The 17,410-nt window shown below is 37.4% G+C and overlaps 1 protein-coding gene and 1 pseudogene across 1 annotated transcript in view; both read left to right on the top strand.

The window, feature by feature from the left end:
- Anln (anillin, actin binding protein) overlaps window positions 1-13,018 on the top strand; it is a 51,152-nt gene extending 38,134 nt beyond the window's left edge. Inside the window, exons 21-25 of the mRNA XM_051196850.1 lie at window positions 1,586-1,639; window positions 6,491-6,577; window positions 8,281-8,388; window positions 11,213-11,385; window positions 12,531-13,018. Of these exons, the coding sequence (XP_051052807.1) occupies window positions 1,586-1,639; window positions 6,491-6,577; window positions 8,281-8,388; window positions 11,213-11,385; window positions 12,531-12,654 (546 nt within the window). The 3' untranslated portion in view covers window positions 12,655-13,018. The remainder of the gene's footprint in view (window positions 1-1,585; window positions 1,640-6,490; window positions 6,578-8,280; window positions 8,389-11,212; window positions 11,386-12,530) is intronic.
- Window positions 4,159-4,240, top strand: LOC127232048 (uncharacterized; annotated as a pseudogene).
- Window positions 13,019-17,410: the final 4,392 nt, after the last annotated feature.

The raw sequence follows: 17,410 nt of genomic DNA, 5'->3' as shown, positions 1-17,410 counted from the left end.
ATTCCAAAATAATATTTTCAGACGTTTGAAATCATTGGCTGAAATACACATTCTTAGAATTATACATTTTAATAGCTAGAGGTATTCATGAGTGATATATGTTGGGAGTGTTTTGTATATTAATATATTTAAATCTTCAGTCTATACTGCTTTTTGTGGCAGTTCTGACTAACATTATACCTTGCATTTAGATGTTTATATTTTTAAATAATTCAATATGTTACAGATTTCAGTTTTTATATTTTATAGGACAAGGTCTTGCTGTGTCATTGAGGCTAGCCTGAAACTTGTTGTATATATAGTCCAGGCTAGCCTTGAACTTTCTTGGTCCTCCTGCCTTAACCTCTCTTTGTTGGAATTATAGGCATGTGTCAGTCATATCTTTTTAACTTAGGAGATTTCTTTCCTATACTTCCTTCCTAAATGTAATGCTTCAAACTTCAGATCTACATTTTATCACTATAGAGTGCTTTTCACCATAGTTCAAGGTAAATAAGCATTTAAATAGCTAATGAGACTATGGTTGGGAGTGAGAGATTGGAGGTGAACTTTCTTAGGTTGATTCCTGATACATAATATAGTAATTGTTTTTTAAAATACAGATTTTTTTTAAAATAGAATTTTTAAATCTTAATTAAAATTTTTGTATTGACATGTAGTAATTTGCATATTTATTTTAACACACATGTACACAGTGTACTGATCCAGTCAAGATAATTAGAATTCCTATTTCTTTATTCCTTATTGTTTAGAACTTTTGAGCTTCTGTCTTGGTTTTTCCTAAAATACATAATAGGTTAATATGAATATAATCCTCCCACTGTGATGTGGACACTGGAATTTATTCCTTCTAATTGTAGAAATTTTTTTCCTGTTTTTTGTTTTATAGTGGAGTTTTTTTGTTGTTGTTGTTGTTTTGAGTTAAGGTCTCATAGCCCAGGCCATCCCCAATCTTGTTATGTGTAGCCAAGGCTGACCCAGAACTCTTGATCTTCCTGTTTCTACCTCTGAATTTCTGAGACTACCAGCAGCATGGGTTATGATGCCTAGCCTGATTGTGATTGGCCTTCAGCCTCCCTCCTCTCCATCCCTTTCCTATGTCCTTCTCCATCTTTAGTAGTCACTATTGACATTCAGACCCACTGCTAAAAAAAATCCTCCATGTGGAGAGAGCATGCAGTCTCTGGGTATCTTATACTAGAGATTCTCTAGTCAGAACACAGAGGTGAAACTGTGTGAAGATGAGGCTTGGTTTCTGTCATTCTGCAGCTTGTTCCTCCTCTAGGAGCCCTGGAGGAAACTCCAGGTCTCATGCATGCTCAGCTGGTAACTTCTTAATTCCTAGCAAATATTAGGGAATATTAGACTAATACAAGCCAGCCTAACATTAGAACTATAAAAATATTATTTTTGATTGATAGACAATTGCTGACCATGTATGTTTTCGTTTTGACTACTGTTAACACAAAAATTATTTTAACATGCTAATATCTAAAATTGTATGTAACTTTTACTTAGTAATCCAATTAGTTTTAGCACATCGAGTGACTCTGGATCTTTTGTTTTTTCTTTTTTGTTTATTTAGATAAATTTTGATGTAAGAGAGCAGGAGCTACTGGGCTATTTGTTCCAGGAAAAGGTTGCTTTATTTTCTTTACTTAAAATCAATGTGCTTAAGAAATCATTTTCTTTCTGTCTTATGACTTCATAATCATGTTATGTTAAAGCTGCTGGTTAAGTAGACGTTCTGATGAGTGAATTTAATAATACAAAACCCTAATGTCCTTTTCAAAACAATAACCAACCCTTGATTTTTGGTTCATGTGTGTTTGTTTCTATAATCATTCTTGTATATTTTTGGTTTACTTGAATAATTAACAATATATATGTAGAGACAAAAAATTCATCCTTTGTACTCTTATAGATGGGCATCTTTTTCTTTAATTTCATAATTCTTTATAGTTTTCTTTAGAATGTCTCAATTTTATTTCTCTATAGGTTTGCTTTAGAATTTTCTATATACATAGTTTCTTCTATTCTGTGATTCTTTTTTGTTGTAGTGGGTTTTTGTTTTTGTTTGTTCTATTTTATTTTTTGAGACATGGGTTCTCTGTGTAGCGGCTTTAGCTATTCTGGAGCTTGCTTTGTAGACCAGGCTGGACTCAGAGATCTGCCTGCTTCTGCTTCCCCAGTGCTGGGATTAAAATGTATACCACCAACACTTGGCTTTTTTATTTTTTTTTTTTTTTTAAGACAAGTTTTCATTTATCAATGGCTGAATTTGAACTTCTATGTAGCCAGAGATGACCTTCAACTTGTGATCAAGCAGCCTTCCAAATTCTGGGGTCATAGCCATTGGTCTTCTTGGCTGAATATTGGATGCTAGGAATGAAACCTAGGGCTTCCTAAATGCTAGGCAAGCACTCTATCAACTGAGCTACATTCCCAGCCAACATTTTACATTCTTTGGAAATCTATATTCACTTTCATATTATTTTTGCATACAAGTTAGAATAGAAAATTAATAGCTGTGTTTAAGACTAAAATTATTCTACATTTGACTTCTGGTGTACTAAATGAACTATTGGTATGATATTTTAAAATTGTCTTTATGTGTATGAGTATTTTGGCTACATGTATGTATGTGTACCATGTGCTTACCTGGTTCCTGCAGAGGTCACGAAGAGGGAGTTAGGTCCACAGGTGGTAGATTTCTCTGTTATTTGAGCTGAAACTTAATTTAAAGGCTGAATTCTAGCGCTTAAGTCATGAATCTTGGTCAGTTGTAGTCTAAACTGACCTCCAATTGTTGCAATCCTCTGGCCTCAGCCACCTGAATGCTGGAACTACAGGAATAGGAGACTACAGCTGCCCCAGGTCCTTTTCATCTTAAATCTGTCAAACATACAGTAGGATAAATTTAGTAAACAGAATTGGGAATAATTTGAGGGTATATGTTTGTCTAAGATTACTATATCTGTTGTGATCAAGAGCATTTCAAGAGTGAAGAGTCACATTGTGCAGTGGGATATGATTTGTACCGTCTTTGTATAGAGACTAAACATCACTCCTGCAGCTAGAGTTCTGTATTGGCTTTCATTGTTAAGTCTAAGCCTATTTCTGTCCAACATCAGGCTGACTGACTTTAGTATGGACCCCATAGTTTTAGAAATCTGCCCCAAAGTAAAATGACACAAGCATAGGATGACTGTTACCATGAACAGAGTTCAGTGTTATGTGTACTTTAGAGCAGCTTAAAAAATGAGTATATAATCCACAGGGTAATCATTGTCAGGTCCCTTTTGTTCTCCTGGATGAAATTGTGTGTGTGAGAGAGAAGGAAGTGGTTGTAGATGGCATGTGGGTCCCTACACTTTAGTTTTCCCTCTATTTCAGGAAAAATTAGCAACAGAAATTAGCAAGGGAACAGTAGATTTATTTATAGCTTGGTCTAGCTGGGGAAAATAGCACTTCCTATGGCATGTTAAATTTTTATAGAAAAAAATGAACAAAAACCCTGGAAATATGCATATGTTAATTTGTGAGAAAGTTTCTGAATTCCTTTTGAGGAGGCAGCCCCCACTAGGGCCAGAGGTAGCCTTTGCCTCCATCATCTTGAGGTTCATGGGTAAATTTTAATTTTTTTGAGTCCATTTGGGTCCCTGTTTCAATTGTGTGTTTATTTGTATTGTCAATAGATGCTTCTTAACTTGAAATGAGTTCATATCCTGTTAATTTCATCATAAATTGAAAAATCACTTAAGATACCTAAAGCTACTAAGCTTGGCTTGGCCCTCCCTTCCATAAACATTACATTAGCCTGTGCTTGGACAAGTTAAATTATCTTAAATCCTATTGTATTTTGGCTTGCTTCTGTGGTTGTGTGTGCATGTAATAGTATGAATGCTCTTTTCAAGTTTTTGGGCCTATGAACATGAAACCAGCTTTGGAACATGACTGGGGAGACATAATGATGATTTCACTTATCCTTATGAAGAGCCACAATAATATGAGGTTCCACTTCCCGGGGATTTTCTTTTTAACTTTTTTCTCTGTTTTTCATTTTTTTAAAATTTATTTTACATGCCAACCACAGCTTCCCCTCCCTCCTCTCCTCCCACTTCCTACCCCTACTCCTCTTACCCCTCAACCCCCACCCCATACTAACCCTGGAATGATACAGAGAAGATGAGCATGGCCCCTGCACAAGGGTTTTCCTTTTAAGACATACCATACCCTTCCTAGGAGCTGTGACATGGCTTGCTGGTTTGAGACAGGCTCTGCCCTCATTTGAGGCATTCCTCCTGCTAGGATTGTGAGTTTGAGCCACCACAACCACCTTTCTTGTGAGTCTAATTTGCATTGAGTTTTGGCTTTTGGCTTTTTTGTTGTTGAGTTCTTTGGCTTTTCCAAGTATTACACACATGTAAACTTTGACATGTTGTTTTTGCTTCTCAGCTTTTGTGAGTAGTGCAGGTATGACTTTGAGAACCAATTCCTTTGTCTCGTGCTGAGAAGAGTGATCATGGTGTCATGAGAGTCCTTTTTTAAAAAATTGTATTTATTTACTTTGTGTGTGTGCTTGTGCATGCTTATAGCACTTACATGTAAGTTTAAGGACAATCTCTCCTTTCCTTGTGTGGGTCCTGGGGATGAAATTTAGGTTTAAGGCTTACCCAGTAAGCCATCTTGGTGGCCCTGTTTGTTTATTGTATTGTTTTGAGGCAGAGCCTCAGGTAGCCAGGCTGGCCTTGAATTTGCTATGTACCTGAGAATGGTCTTGACCTCTAGCCCTGTCTCCACCTCCCACTGCCTGGATTAAATTGGTGCCACTGCTCTTGACTATAATTATGTTGTTTTTAAATGTTTTTGTTAACATATTAATACCCATATTAGTGCATTTTAGTTTGTTTTTTCATACATGTCCATTCACCCTAAAAACATGAGCCCCTTTTGTGACTGCATCACTGAAGAAATCTTTTTTCCCTCCGCCATCAACTGTTACTCCTTTCCATGACAGAATGTTGACTGGCCTAATCTTGCAGAGTTCCTGAACTGGTAATCACAGATGTTGTGAGTTCAGGATTGCAGTGACCTCTCATGATCCCTGGTGTTAGCACATCCCACACCGCTCCCTTTCTCTGTTATATTATTGCACCCTTCTTCATTCTATAGTCGTTATCCTCTGTATTTTGATCAGTTATGAGTCTCTGTACTTTGTTCTTAATTTCTGAAGAACCTCTTTTCTGAAAGGTTTTAAATTTTGATGAGACTATTTTATTTTCATGTTACTTGTGCTTTTGCCATATCTATGATCATGAAATTTTATTTCTAAGGTATTTTGCTGATACTAGCTCTCATATTTAAGTCATAATCTATTCTGGGTTAACTTTTATGTATGTTAGGAAGTGAGGCCCAGCTGTCCTTCTTTGTGGTGTGTTTTTTGTTTTCTTTTCTTTTAACTTGACACATTTGAGATTAAGAAACCTCAGTTGAGAAAGTACTTCCACCAGATTGGCTTGTGGGCAGTGACACTACTAAGCGGCTGGTCCTGGGGTGTATAGACAGAAGCAAGCTAGTAAGCTGCACTCTTCCATGGCATCCACATCAGCTCCTGCCTCCAGGTCCTGCCCTAACTTCCCTCAGTGATGGACTGTGACTGGGAAATACATCTTATTTCCTTCCAAGTTGCTTTTATCATAAGCAATAGGAACCCAGCGAAGACACTAGACTTACTCTTTTGCATGTGAATTTCCAGTTTTCTCAATACCATTTGTTCAAGACTGCTCTATTTCTTCGAATAGTCTTGGCACGATTTTCAAAAATTAATTGGCAAAGAGCAACAAAAAAGTAATTGTGTGTCGAAATGTGCTTATCTCTGGTCCCTGTTTACAGGCGGCACACTGAGTCAGGGCCTTGTACATGCTACAACCGTCTCAGCCTTACCGGCATCCTCAGCCCTTTCTTGACCCCGAGTTCTGCTCCATTTGCCTGTGTGTCTGTCTCTCTGCTGCTATGATGCTATTTCCATTAGTTAAGCTTTGAACTAATTCATAAACTGGGAAGTATGATGCATCCAAATGTTCTTTTGATTATTTTGAGTATTTATAGTCCCTTGCAATTTCATACAGATTTAAGGATTGGCTTTCCCTTTCCTATGTTTCATTTTTCTTTTATTGCTAAGTAATGCTGCATTATAGGTGTAAGCAGTTGGTCTATCCAGGGTTCTCCTGAGTGTCTTCTCATGATAAAGGAGTCCCCAGCTCTTATTCTCACATCTTTCTTTTCTCATTAATTTGGAGTTTTGAGCTTTGGTTTTTGTAAAACTCTACTTTGAATAAATGTATTCTTTAAAAGTTTCCGTTGCTCTTTTATACTTCAACTTTAGAATGTGATTAATTTTCAGGGTATGGTATTCTGTGTTCATGGTTTATGAAGAAAGATTACACTCTGAAACGATTTTACAAATAATTCCCCTTTTTCTTCACAGGTACCTTTCTTATCTCCTTTGGAAGGTCATATCTGTTTAAAAATCAGCTGTCAAGTGAATTCAAGTGTTGAGGAGAAAGGTTTCCTAGTGAGTACCATTCTCTTTCTTCGGTACCTTCTCTTCTGTCTTCTATAGGAAGAAATGCCTATGTGACTACCTGATAAATTGGTTTTGTAAGGATTTGTTGCAATTCCCTCTAAGCCACTCACTGTGCTGGTGCTGGGATATAATTACACACAGACAAGGATCTCTCCACTTGCAGGAGCTTTAAAATTTTTAATTATATTAATTATTTGGGAGGTGCACATATGTGCCACAATGTGTTTGTGGAAGTCAGAGGACAACTTGCAGAAAGTTCTCTGTACTTTGTGGGTTCTGGAATCAAACCTAAGTCATAAGGCTGGCTGTAAGTGCCCTTATCCATTAAGCCATCTTGCTGGCCCAGGAGGAGCTTGTACTTTATTATGAAGGAAGTGAGTCAACAAGTGCCTTGCATCACAAGAGAAAGCATAAGGCACACTGCTCTGAGCTGAGCTTAGTAAGTCAGCAGAAGGGAAGGAGAGAAATGCTGCTGGTAAGTGGAACAGTGTCCTGGTTATCCCTTCCCTCTCTTACCCCAACCCAGAGAGAAGAGGAGAGAGTGCTGAATATTTCAGGATAGTAAGAGCTTAGCCTGGATATAGAGGTGGGGAATGAAGAGACTGTATAGTTAGAGAAATGGATCAAGTATTTTACAGAAATTGGACTTTATTCTGAAGCCAAGTGAGGGACTATTGTAGGGTTTTAAGAGATGAAAGTAACCACATTTTAGGTTAGGGAAATGACTGACTGATGTGGAGAGGGTAGTTTAGAGACTGGTGACTTGAAAGGGGCAGCTCACTAAGTCTGCCACTCCATATGAGAGAGGAGAGACCACAGCTGCGGCTGAAGGCAAGCATGGGCAGATGATGGGCAGGTCCTAGTGATTTATCTGCAGGGAGTGAGAAGGGAAAAGGCAGGAGAATGCTCAGATTGACCCTAACCTTGCAGAAGCTGGGTGGCAGGATCAGGAATCTGCTGAGAAAGGGAATAAACCTGCTTCCCTTTCTGACACTTGAAACAGAAGTGGTGGGTTTCTTTCTACATTTTACTGTGATACATGGCAGTCACCTAGAGTTGTTGGCAACATTTCACAAAGATTTACATTGGCCATCTCAATTTTGCCATTACTCTCTAGTATTTTTTGTTTGGTTGCTTTTATTGTTGTTGTTGTTATTATTATTATTATTTATTTTTAAGGCAGTGTTTGTTTTACATAGACCTGGTCATCCTGGAACTCACTATGTAGACCAGCTTGGTCTTGAACTCACAGGGATCTACCTGTCTCTGTCTTTTTAAAAAATAATTAAAAATTCACTATAAAGAACTTGAAAATAAAAAAAAAAAAATCACATAGTGAGACCCCCCACGTCCCTGTGCATCCCAGTGAACTTCTGTGTAGTTAAGACAGCCATTTGGAAGGTGTGCTACTGCACATTGAAGTCTGCACTTTCACTATCAATTGTGTATGTGAAGTTTTTCTGTATGGCTCTGGCTGACTTTGAACTCACAGTAATCACAAACACCGTGCTCAGCTCAATCTAGATATTCTTAAGTGCATTTTTGCACTTTCTGACTTTCTGACAATCTGACTTTCATTACTGAAGTAAAAGACACAATAAACTCATTCAAATAAATTTTCACATAAAATTGTCACAGATAAGGACAATGTTCTTCAGTCTTCTGATGTCAGTGTTTCAATTGACTTCCAGACTATATTTGAAGACGTTAGTGGATTTGGTGCCTGGCATCGAAGATGGTGTGTTCTCTCTGGAAACTGTATCTCCTACTGGACTTACCCAGATGATGAGAGGCGAAAGGTAATTAACACAACTGTAGTCAGTGGTAGAAGGCCTGCTGGGTTTTTGTGGTGTTCTACCTACCCCCACCCCTTGAGTGTGTATTAACAAATAACTGTTCATGTTTTGGTTATCTACAGCTAAAAATATATAATAGTAATTATATATACATGTGTGAGTCATTTCCCTTGCTCTCCTATTTCCCACCTCCCCCACTAGTGCTGGAGACTGAGCCCACAGCCTTATTTAGTTCACACACTGGTACTGCTAACTTGGATCCCCCAGAGTCTTTTTATGGAATTGTCTTTTTCAAACAAAAACAAGCACTTTTATAATTATTTTTTATTTCAGAAAAATTCCAGACATCTTCTAAAGCAGTAGACATACTTGTAATGTTTTTAATAATTGCTAAACAGCATTACATTATACCAAATAGCATATTATAGTCATTAAAATTATTAATTTTTAGAAAAGCTTCATTTTTATTGTATGTGTATGAGTGTGTTGCCTACATGTAACACATGTGTGCCTAATGCCCCTGGATACCAGTAAGATCCTCCTGCAACTGGAGTATAGATAGTTGTGAGCCATTATGTGGGTTTTGGGAATGGAACCTGGGTCATCTGCAAGAACAGTGAGTTCTCTTAACCACTAAGCCAGGGTCTTGCTTGTGACCCAGTGAGTTCCAGAACTTGAAACCCTCCAGATTCTACCTCCTGCTTCTGATTTTCAAGCTCTGGGATTGCATGCAGGTACCACCATATTGGCACTAACTTTATCTACTTTTTAGCTGCTTCTTCTTCTTCTTCTTCTTCTTCTTCTTCTCCTTCTTCCTTCTTTTTTTTTTTTTTTTTTTTTTTTGGCAAATTGAAATTACATTTTAGTAGTTTTTGGTTTGACTTATCTTTTAGCTTTTCTAAGTCTTTTTCACAAATAACTTTTACTATTAAGGAAATCAGATCTGTCAATCTGTTACATAGCTTGTTTGTACTCTTTATCTTAACAAACAAACAAAAAAAAAAAAAAAACAAAGCCCACCCTTATCTTATAGTCAGAAAAATTTCTCTTATACCTCCTCCTAAAATCATGAAAATCATGAAGTTTAACTTAACTAGAATTGATTTTTCTCCCTATCTGGACAACTGGTTGTACCATCATCATTGAATGGTTATAATACTTTCTCCACTAAACATGAATATATTTAGCACAATAAGCTCCTAGTTTCAGTCTTACTTTTTATGTTTCATTTTCTTTTCACAGCACCATACTTTTTAGTTCTTGTTTATTTGCTTGCATATTTTAACAAATACATGGCTTAGTTGATTATTTCATTTTCTTTACAATTGAATAGTATGTGTGTACCACGTTTTCATTATCCATTCATCAGTTAAAGGGTATTTATGTTGTTTCCATTTCCTAGCTATTGTGAATTAAAGCAGTGAATCTGTCTGAGCAAGTGTCTGGATAGGCTGTGGAGTTGGAAGTCCTGTGGGCACATGCCAAGGAGTGGCGTAGCTGGTTCTTGGGATTTATTTCAGCTACTGTATTTCATTCTTGTTCATCCTTCACAGATCACAACATGCGGTTTTCTTTCTTTATTCCTTCCTTCCTTTCACCCTTCCTTCCTTCCTTTCTTTTCATTTTGTTTTTGTTTTTCGAGACAGGGTTTCTCTGTATAACAAACAGTCCTGGTTATCCTGGAATGCACTCTGTAGACCAAGCTGGCCTCAAACTCAAAGAGATCCTCTTGCCTCTGCCTCCTGAGATCTGGAATTAAAGGCATGCACCACCACCACTTGGCTGACTGTGGAGAACAATAACCCATTGTATATGTATGCCAAAGATTTTTAAAATTTGTATTTTGATGGACCCTTAGGTTTTTCCCATATTGTAACTATTGTGAATAATCCTTCAATGAGATATCTTTGATACACAATGAGGTTTTATTTCTACAGCAACCTCACTAATCTTACTGCAGTAGTTTTCAACCTTCCTAAATCTTGGACCTCATGTTGTGGTGACCCCTCCGCAACCAAAAATTATTTCATTGCAACTTCATAAGGGTAATTTTGCTACTGTTATGAATCATTTTATAAATATCTGATATGCAGGATGGTCTTGGGAAAGGATCACTTAATCTCCTAAGGGGTTGAGACCCACAGGTTGAGAACTGTCACTATAATAGTACTATAATGGACCATATGGTAATTCTATTTTTTTAAAACTTTGAGGAACTTTCTATTATTTAAAATGAATTTTTCGATATTATTTTTGGTGATGTACAATGTTTTTGGATGTGCATATTCTGTGTGAGAATGCATAGTCAAATGTGTGCACATGTATATATGCATATGTATATATAATCATAAGACATTATTTCCTAAAAGTTTACATGGGAACATAGATTTATATTATTGAGCATGCACCCACAACCAAGTGGGCCTGATCAGTCCATTGCCTGTAATTCATGCATTGCGTTCCTTTGTACGTGAATAGAATCTGGCTGCTGTCAAGTGTTTGATAAGGGAAGAACTTATTCCCATTGTTTAAAGCAGATGTATGTGCAGCCTGATGCAAGTGAGGTCCTAGGGTGACCACTAGATTGCTAAGTTCATTGAACAGAGAGGGATGTGTGTACGACCTAAGCCAAGAGAAGTCCCAGGCTGCTAAGCCATTTCCTGTGCTTGGATGCTTCATGCTTCTTTTTTTTTTTTTTCCCCTGGTTGTTTAATATTAAACTTTAAATAGTGGCTTCTTTAAAACTTTATGCCAACTTAAGCACTGCTTACTGATTCAAATAATCTTGCTTGGTTTTTATAATGCTTTTTATATTTTATTTTGAAAGAATCCTGTAGGAAGGATAAATCTGGCCAATTGTATCAGTCATCAGGTAGAACCAGCCAACAGAGAATTTTGTGCAAGACGAAACACTCTGGAATTAATCACTGTCCGACCACAAAGAGAAGACGACCGAGAGACCCTTGTCAGCCAATGCAGGGACACACTCTGTGTCACCAAGTATGTACTGGTCCCATACTTGTTTCTGTCAACTAAGTAGTTGCCAGCTTTGTTCTTAGGCATATGGAAAATATTATTGATGGTCCTCAACTTTGAAAAGGGGTAAAGTCCTCATGAGAACATATAATAGTAAGAGAACAACCTATAATAACTGAATTTAATTAAGGAAAGTATATTGTTCAAGTTGAATCTTAGTTGGTCATGACTGTTCTCCAAGCAGTTAGCTGGTGATCTTTGGGTTAAACTTGAAGATTCCATGTGTAGTTGAGAAGGCAAGCATATTTCTCTTGATTAAGAAATATCCTCAATAGCCAGGCGGTATTGGCACACATCTTTAATCTCAGCACTCAGGAGGCAGAGGCAGGCAGGTCTCTGAGTTTGAGGACAGCCTGGTCTACAAAGTGAGTTCCAGGACAGCCAGGGCTATTGTACAGAGAAACACTGTTTCTCATTTAATTAGATTACTTACAAAGTTGATTTAATCTTAGTCTGCAGACTTCTTTTTGGAGGTTAACAAACTGAACACTTTGGCAAGCAACAGCATCTAAAACAGAAGCCATGGAGAAAAGCTGCTTGCTGGCTGGTTCCTCGTGGCTTGCACAGCCTGCTTTCTTATAGAACCCAGGACTACCTGCATCAATCCATAATCAAGAAAATGCCCTCACAGAGTTTTTCCACAGGCCAGTCTGATGGAGGGGTTTCTCACTTAAGGTTCCCTTTTCCCAGAGATCCTGGTTGTGTCAAGTCAGCAAAAAGATTGTCCAGCACAAATGCCCAAGAAAAACTTGAAGGCAGTCTTCAATGAAGAACAGGTTGTGATTAGGGATGGAGGTTAGAATGTGACACAGTCTATTTATTAGGTTGTTGCTAGGTTATAGATATGGGGTGTATAGAAGTCAATGAGACCTGAGATTCCATAAAAATAAAAAATAAAAAATAAAAAAAACAAACCCTAAGGATTTAGTGTGAGTTATGATTAGTTGACCAGACCAAGAGCAATGACAGTACCCCATGTGGCTCCTGGTTAGCATCAATTGGAAAGTAGGTAGCAAGTCTCGGTTTGTTTAGAGATTTGTGTTTTCCTAGACAGGATATGGGAGGCATGGAATGGTGGGAGGGAAGCTGACCTCTACTTGCCCTTGCAGGAACTGGCTCTCTGCAGATACTAAAGAGGAGCGGGATCTCTGGATGCTGAAACTCAACCAGGTCATTGTTGATATTCGCCTCTGGCAACCTGATGCTTGCTACAAGCCTGTTGGAAAGCCTTAAACTGTGGGAACTTCTGAAGCATGGAGAGTCTTTGCTAGCTGTGTCAAAAAGTGTCCTAAGAAGACATAATTAGGAGCATCAGATTTGCAAGTTGCATTTTATGCTTTAAAGATAAAAGGGACTGTGCAAATATTCACTACATATTATGCAGTATTTATATCTTTTCTATGTAAAACTTCAACCAGTTTCTCTTGCATTCATAAGTGTTTGACAGCCAATTCATAATTGATTTTGCTACATCTTTTAAGTTCAGAGTCTCATTTTCTAGACACCTAATTAGCCAGTTATTCATGACAAAAAAAAAATTCTTAACCAAGTTGAGTTGTCTTTTAGAGCTATGGGTTTTGAGATATCAAATCTCTGGTTTGATTCCTTCTCCAACCTCAGTGGGGTTTTTTTGTTTGTTTGTTTGTTTTATTTTGTTTTGTTTTTTGTTTTTAAGGTTGTGATCATGGCTCTTGCATGATACAGCTTATTACTAGAGTACTGAATGCACTCAGAGGATTTTACAGGAACATGTTTAGTGATGGAGATGAGAAAAGACAACAAAAGCTTATTAGTTTGGTATGGACTTGGCTATTTCTGAAGAGATGTGGTCATAGTGACACTATGTGACATGGAGCTAAATATTTTATATAGAAGCATTAAGAATCACATTGGCTTGCATTCACTCCATTTCTATTTATGCAGTGTGGTGCACATTTCCATTCAGGCTTTACTATTAAATAGTTATTTTTTCATCTAGCTTAGAGATTCCTCATATTAACATATTTTTCTCTTATGATAAGAACAACTGTAAATTGAAGAACATTTACATAAAAAGATTAAACTTTTACCAAGCTGCTGTCTACTACTTTGTTTGCCAAAGTTCTTGTCTTCCTTTCCTTTCATATCCATCTATGACAGTTTCTAGAAGTGTTTTGAGATCTTTGAAAAATATGTTAAGCCATATTATCTTAAGTAAGCCCAATACCTTTTGGAATTTAGGAATATTTAAATGCATGGCTTCAATTTTTAAATATAGTTTTACTTTCTTCTCTGACTGTTATTGATACTTTCATTTATAAACACTAAATTCTATCATCTACCATTATATCTCTTACTCATCTAAATGTGTTTTTCTTATGTATATTATAAAAATATTTTATGACTGCTGACATAAATAAATAATTGTAAATGGTCAAAAGAATCATTTATTTAAGAAGTACTGCGTGAGGTGTAATTGCTGTCTTGGTTGTGCTTGGGGCATTGTGTTGACAGTACCCTGTCCATATTTTCCTCTGTGGTCTAATCTTCATCTTACTGAATGTCCTTGGGACAGTTATTAAATGAACAGGTATTGAGCAGAGTGTGGTGGTGGATGTGCATTTGAAGAGGCAGTGGGTGAGACTGGCAGTGATCATGAGCAAGAACAAGGAGCAAACTGAATGGGACTGCTGAAGTGGTTTCTACACTAATACTTATTTTCATTGTCATTGCCTGCTGTGGTGCAAAAACTCAAGAGACACAAAAGTTAAAGTGAAATGTCTTATTCTCTACTTTTTTCACTTTATAATTGCATGTGTTGTCTGCATATCACTTACAAATATGTAGTCTTTTGTATGGAAATGTTCCATACATAGTATTTATAATATAAAGAAAAAAAACAAGTATTTCTTAAAGCTCACCTGATTTTTCATATATATAATTTTATGTATGGAATTCAATTTTAGAGTTTAAGTTATATTTTGACTACTTTTAATGGTTAATGAAACAATCTAGACTCGCCTGAGTAAGTAGTTTTTTTGGCTTTTCCATACAGGGCTTCTCTGTGAAACAGCCCAGGCTGTCCTAGAACTCAATTTGTAGACTAAGTTGGCCTTGAACTCACAAAATCTCCACCTGCCTTTGCCTCCCAAGTTTTGGGATTAAAGGTGTATGTCACCATTGTATGTCTTTTAAGTAGTGAGTCTTAATGAGGAACTGTCTAGATTAGGTTGGCCTGTGAGCATTCTGTGGGGGACTGTGTACGTGTGTGGTGTGTGTTGTGTGTGTGTTTGTGTGTGTGTACATTAGTGGAAACGTGAATGTACAAGAGGGCATTGGATCCTCTGGAGCTGAGTTTTTTCAGACTTGGTTGCTGACTTGAGTCCTCTGTAAGAGCAGCAGGTACTCTTGACCACTGAACCATCTCTTTAGTCCTGAGAGTGAGTTTAACTGAAGTGGAAAGACCAACCCTAAATGTGGGGCAGCCCCATGTCATGCATGTCATGTGCTGGACTTTGGACTGAATGAAAGAGGGAGCTGAACTCTGGAGTGCAAGCATTATTTCATAGCTGTCTGCTCTTGACCAACCAGCTTCTTCAAGTTCTGAAGCCTTGGCTTCCTAGCAGTGATAGACTGTAACCTGGGATTGTGAGCCAAAATATTCTTGGGTTGCCTTTGTCAGCGTGTTTTATCATGACAGGAAACAAAACCAAAACCAAAACAAGGTGACTGTGGAACATCAAGTTGGAAACATCAACAAATAGTGGAACCTATGACTAATGATTTCACTGTTTTGTGCTCAGAGGAGCTTTGTGAAGCCATTCATCAGATAAGAACATTCTGGAAATATAATGTGGAAAGAGAAGCCATAAGAAAATAAACACTGTTCTTCAGGTGAACATAAAAAGGAGTGGCCAACATTTGTTTTTCATGAAAGAACAACAGTTGAGTCTGGAAGAAGTACCTTGAGGCCCTGTCCAAAGTGCTGAGGTAGACTGATGCATAGGAAAACACACTGAGGCAGCCAACTCACTGAATAGTTTTGACAAAAGTCTGTTACCATAACAGCCACAGAGGGAGAAATGATAGACTTGATTACATTAATAAAATATCTTTCTGGGAAAACAGTGGAAAGGTGACAAGATTTAATAATAATGTGTGTGTGTGTCTGTGTGTTTAAGAGAGGCCATATATGAAACACATTATTATGTATATGTTAAAATTATGTATAATATGCTAATAAAATATTTTAAAACTTCAAATATCTGTAGATAAGGTAAACACAAAGGTGATTATTTACAACATAATAAACTAATTACAAAATATGAAAGACTGGCTATCATTGAGCATTTTTTGTGTACCCTTGGTGTTGTGTGCATTATTTTACCAACCCAATAAAATGAACATTAGCACTAAATTAACGTTTTTGGGACAAGATTGCAACATAATCCTCATGCACTGTTCCAAAATCCATGATTCACCATTTTATTTTAATAGTTCTCAAATTAGTGAGGAAAAGAAAAGTTAACCTAGGTAGATAATATTATTGATAAGTGAACATAAACAAAGATCCAACAAATGTGAAAGTAATAAACAGAAAAATACAAATTTAAATGGCTGTTGGTTGGGTTGTAAACTCCTGATGAGAGTAGAAATTGATAATGGCTTTCTTGATAAGAACTGGTAATGAAACTGGTTGTGATAACCTTTGAAGAGGGAAATGTTGAACTAACCTGGGAATCAATAAAGATAGAAATTTAAAAGTCTGGGCCCACTGCCAGATTAATGGAGTCTAGTTCAGTCTTGCAAAGGTTACTCCTTTGTCAGGCCAGAGTCACAGGTCTCTCACTAGCTCACATCAGCTGATTCTGTGAGTTTCCCCATCATGGTCTATTCATATTATTGCTCCTCCCTTCAGTTGTACTAAAGTTGCTTCTGTCCTGACCGTGAATCAGAAAAGTAATGCCAGGAAATTGACCTCTGTGTGTCTGTAGGGGCAACCAGCCTGTTTTGAATTTGCTCTGAAGTCTAAAGTTAGCTGTCTGTGTAAAAGGATGTCTTTGTGATTAAGAATCCTCTTGTTAGTCTGAGTAATGTAAAATGTCCTAGTATTATTTCTATTCATCAAAATTGTACAGGCTAAGCAGAAATCATCCTTCTGACTATTCACAGCTATATGTGTACCTATAGATGGATTATTTACCTGAGATAAACACAGTGGGAATACACTCAAAGCTGTTCTTAGGGAATAAATATAGTGGCTCTTGAGAGAAATTACAGTCAGTGGCCACATGGCCTTTTGGGGGGAGGGGGAGCTCTCCATCAGGAATCATGTTTGGTGAGTCAACTTGTTAAATACTAGTTGTCACTGCTATACATTCCCATGGGCCACTGCAGAAAATATGGAAGGACCCACCTCATCTTTCACATGTGAAGGGGTTAAGGCTTGCTTTGGATTCAGGCTAGACTTCTATGTTATTTTATGATTACAGTAATAATGTTTTCATTGTATTCAATGTTTGCATTGAATATTTTGTACATGGATTTGAGGGGGGAAAGTCAATGAAAATTGAGTGAGTACACTGAGCATAGACCCTGGCTATGGTTCTGTGAGAGGAGGAGCCAACTGGAATTAAGTTGGCAAACACTGAAGGAAGTCTAATTTTGGAAGCTGAAATGGCTATTTCAGTGCTGACAGGAGAGAACCAAAGGTTAAAACAAACATAAAAATACTGTTGTAGGATGAATATAGGGTGGAGCGTTGAGTGTGAAGTGCAGGGTAAAGAACACTGTGACTTAGGAAATAGTCTGAGCCTAGAACCCAGTAGCTGCCCTGTGTTGAGAAGTCATGAGAACCAGGCAGCTGTGGAATGATCTGTAGGCTCTACTCTTCCTGGTCCATGAAATGGTGGGAACCACTTTGAGGCAGGGAGAATTGCAGTGATATGATTGCACATCTGTGTCCAAATACAAAGTCAGTCATGACCAAGCTCAGCTGGTGAGGAGTCTG

This window comes from Phodopus roborovskii, unplaced genomic scaffold (genome assembly GCF_943737965.1).
Source record: "Phodopus roborovskii unplaced genomic scaffold, PHOROB, whole genome shotgun sequence".
Lineage (NCBI taxonomy): Eukaryota > Metazoa > Chordata > Mammalia > Rodentia > Cricetidae > Phodopus > Phodopus roborovskii.
The sequence above is the reverse complement of the archived record's forward strand: the minus strand, read 5'-3'. Positions and strand labels throughout refer to the sequence as shown.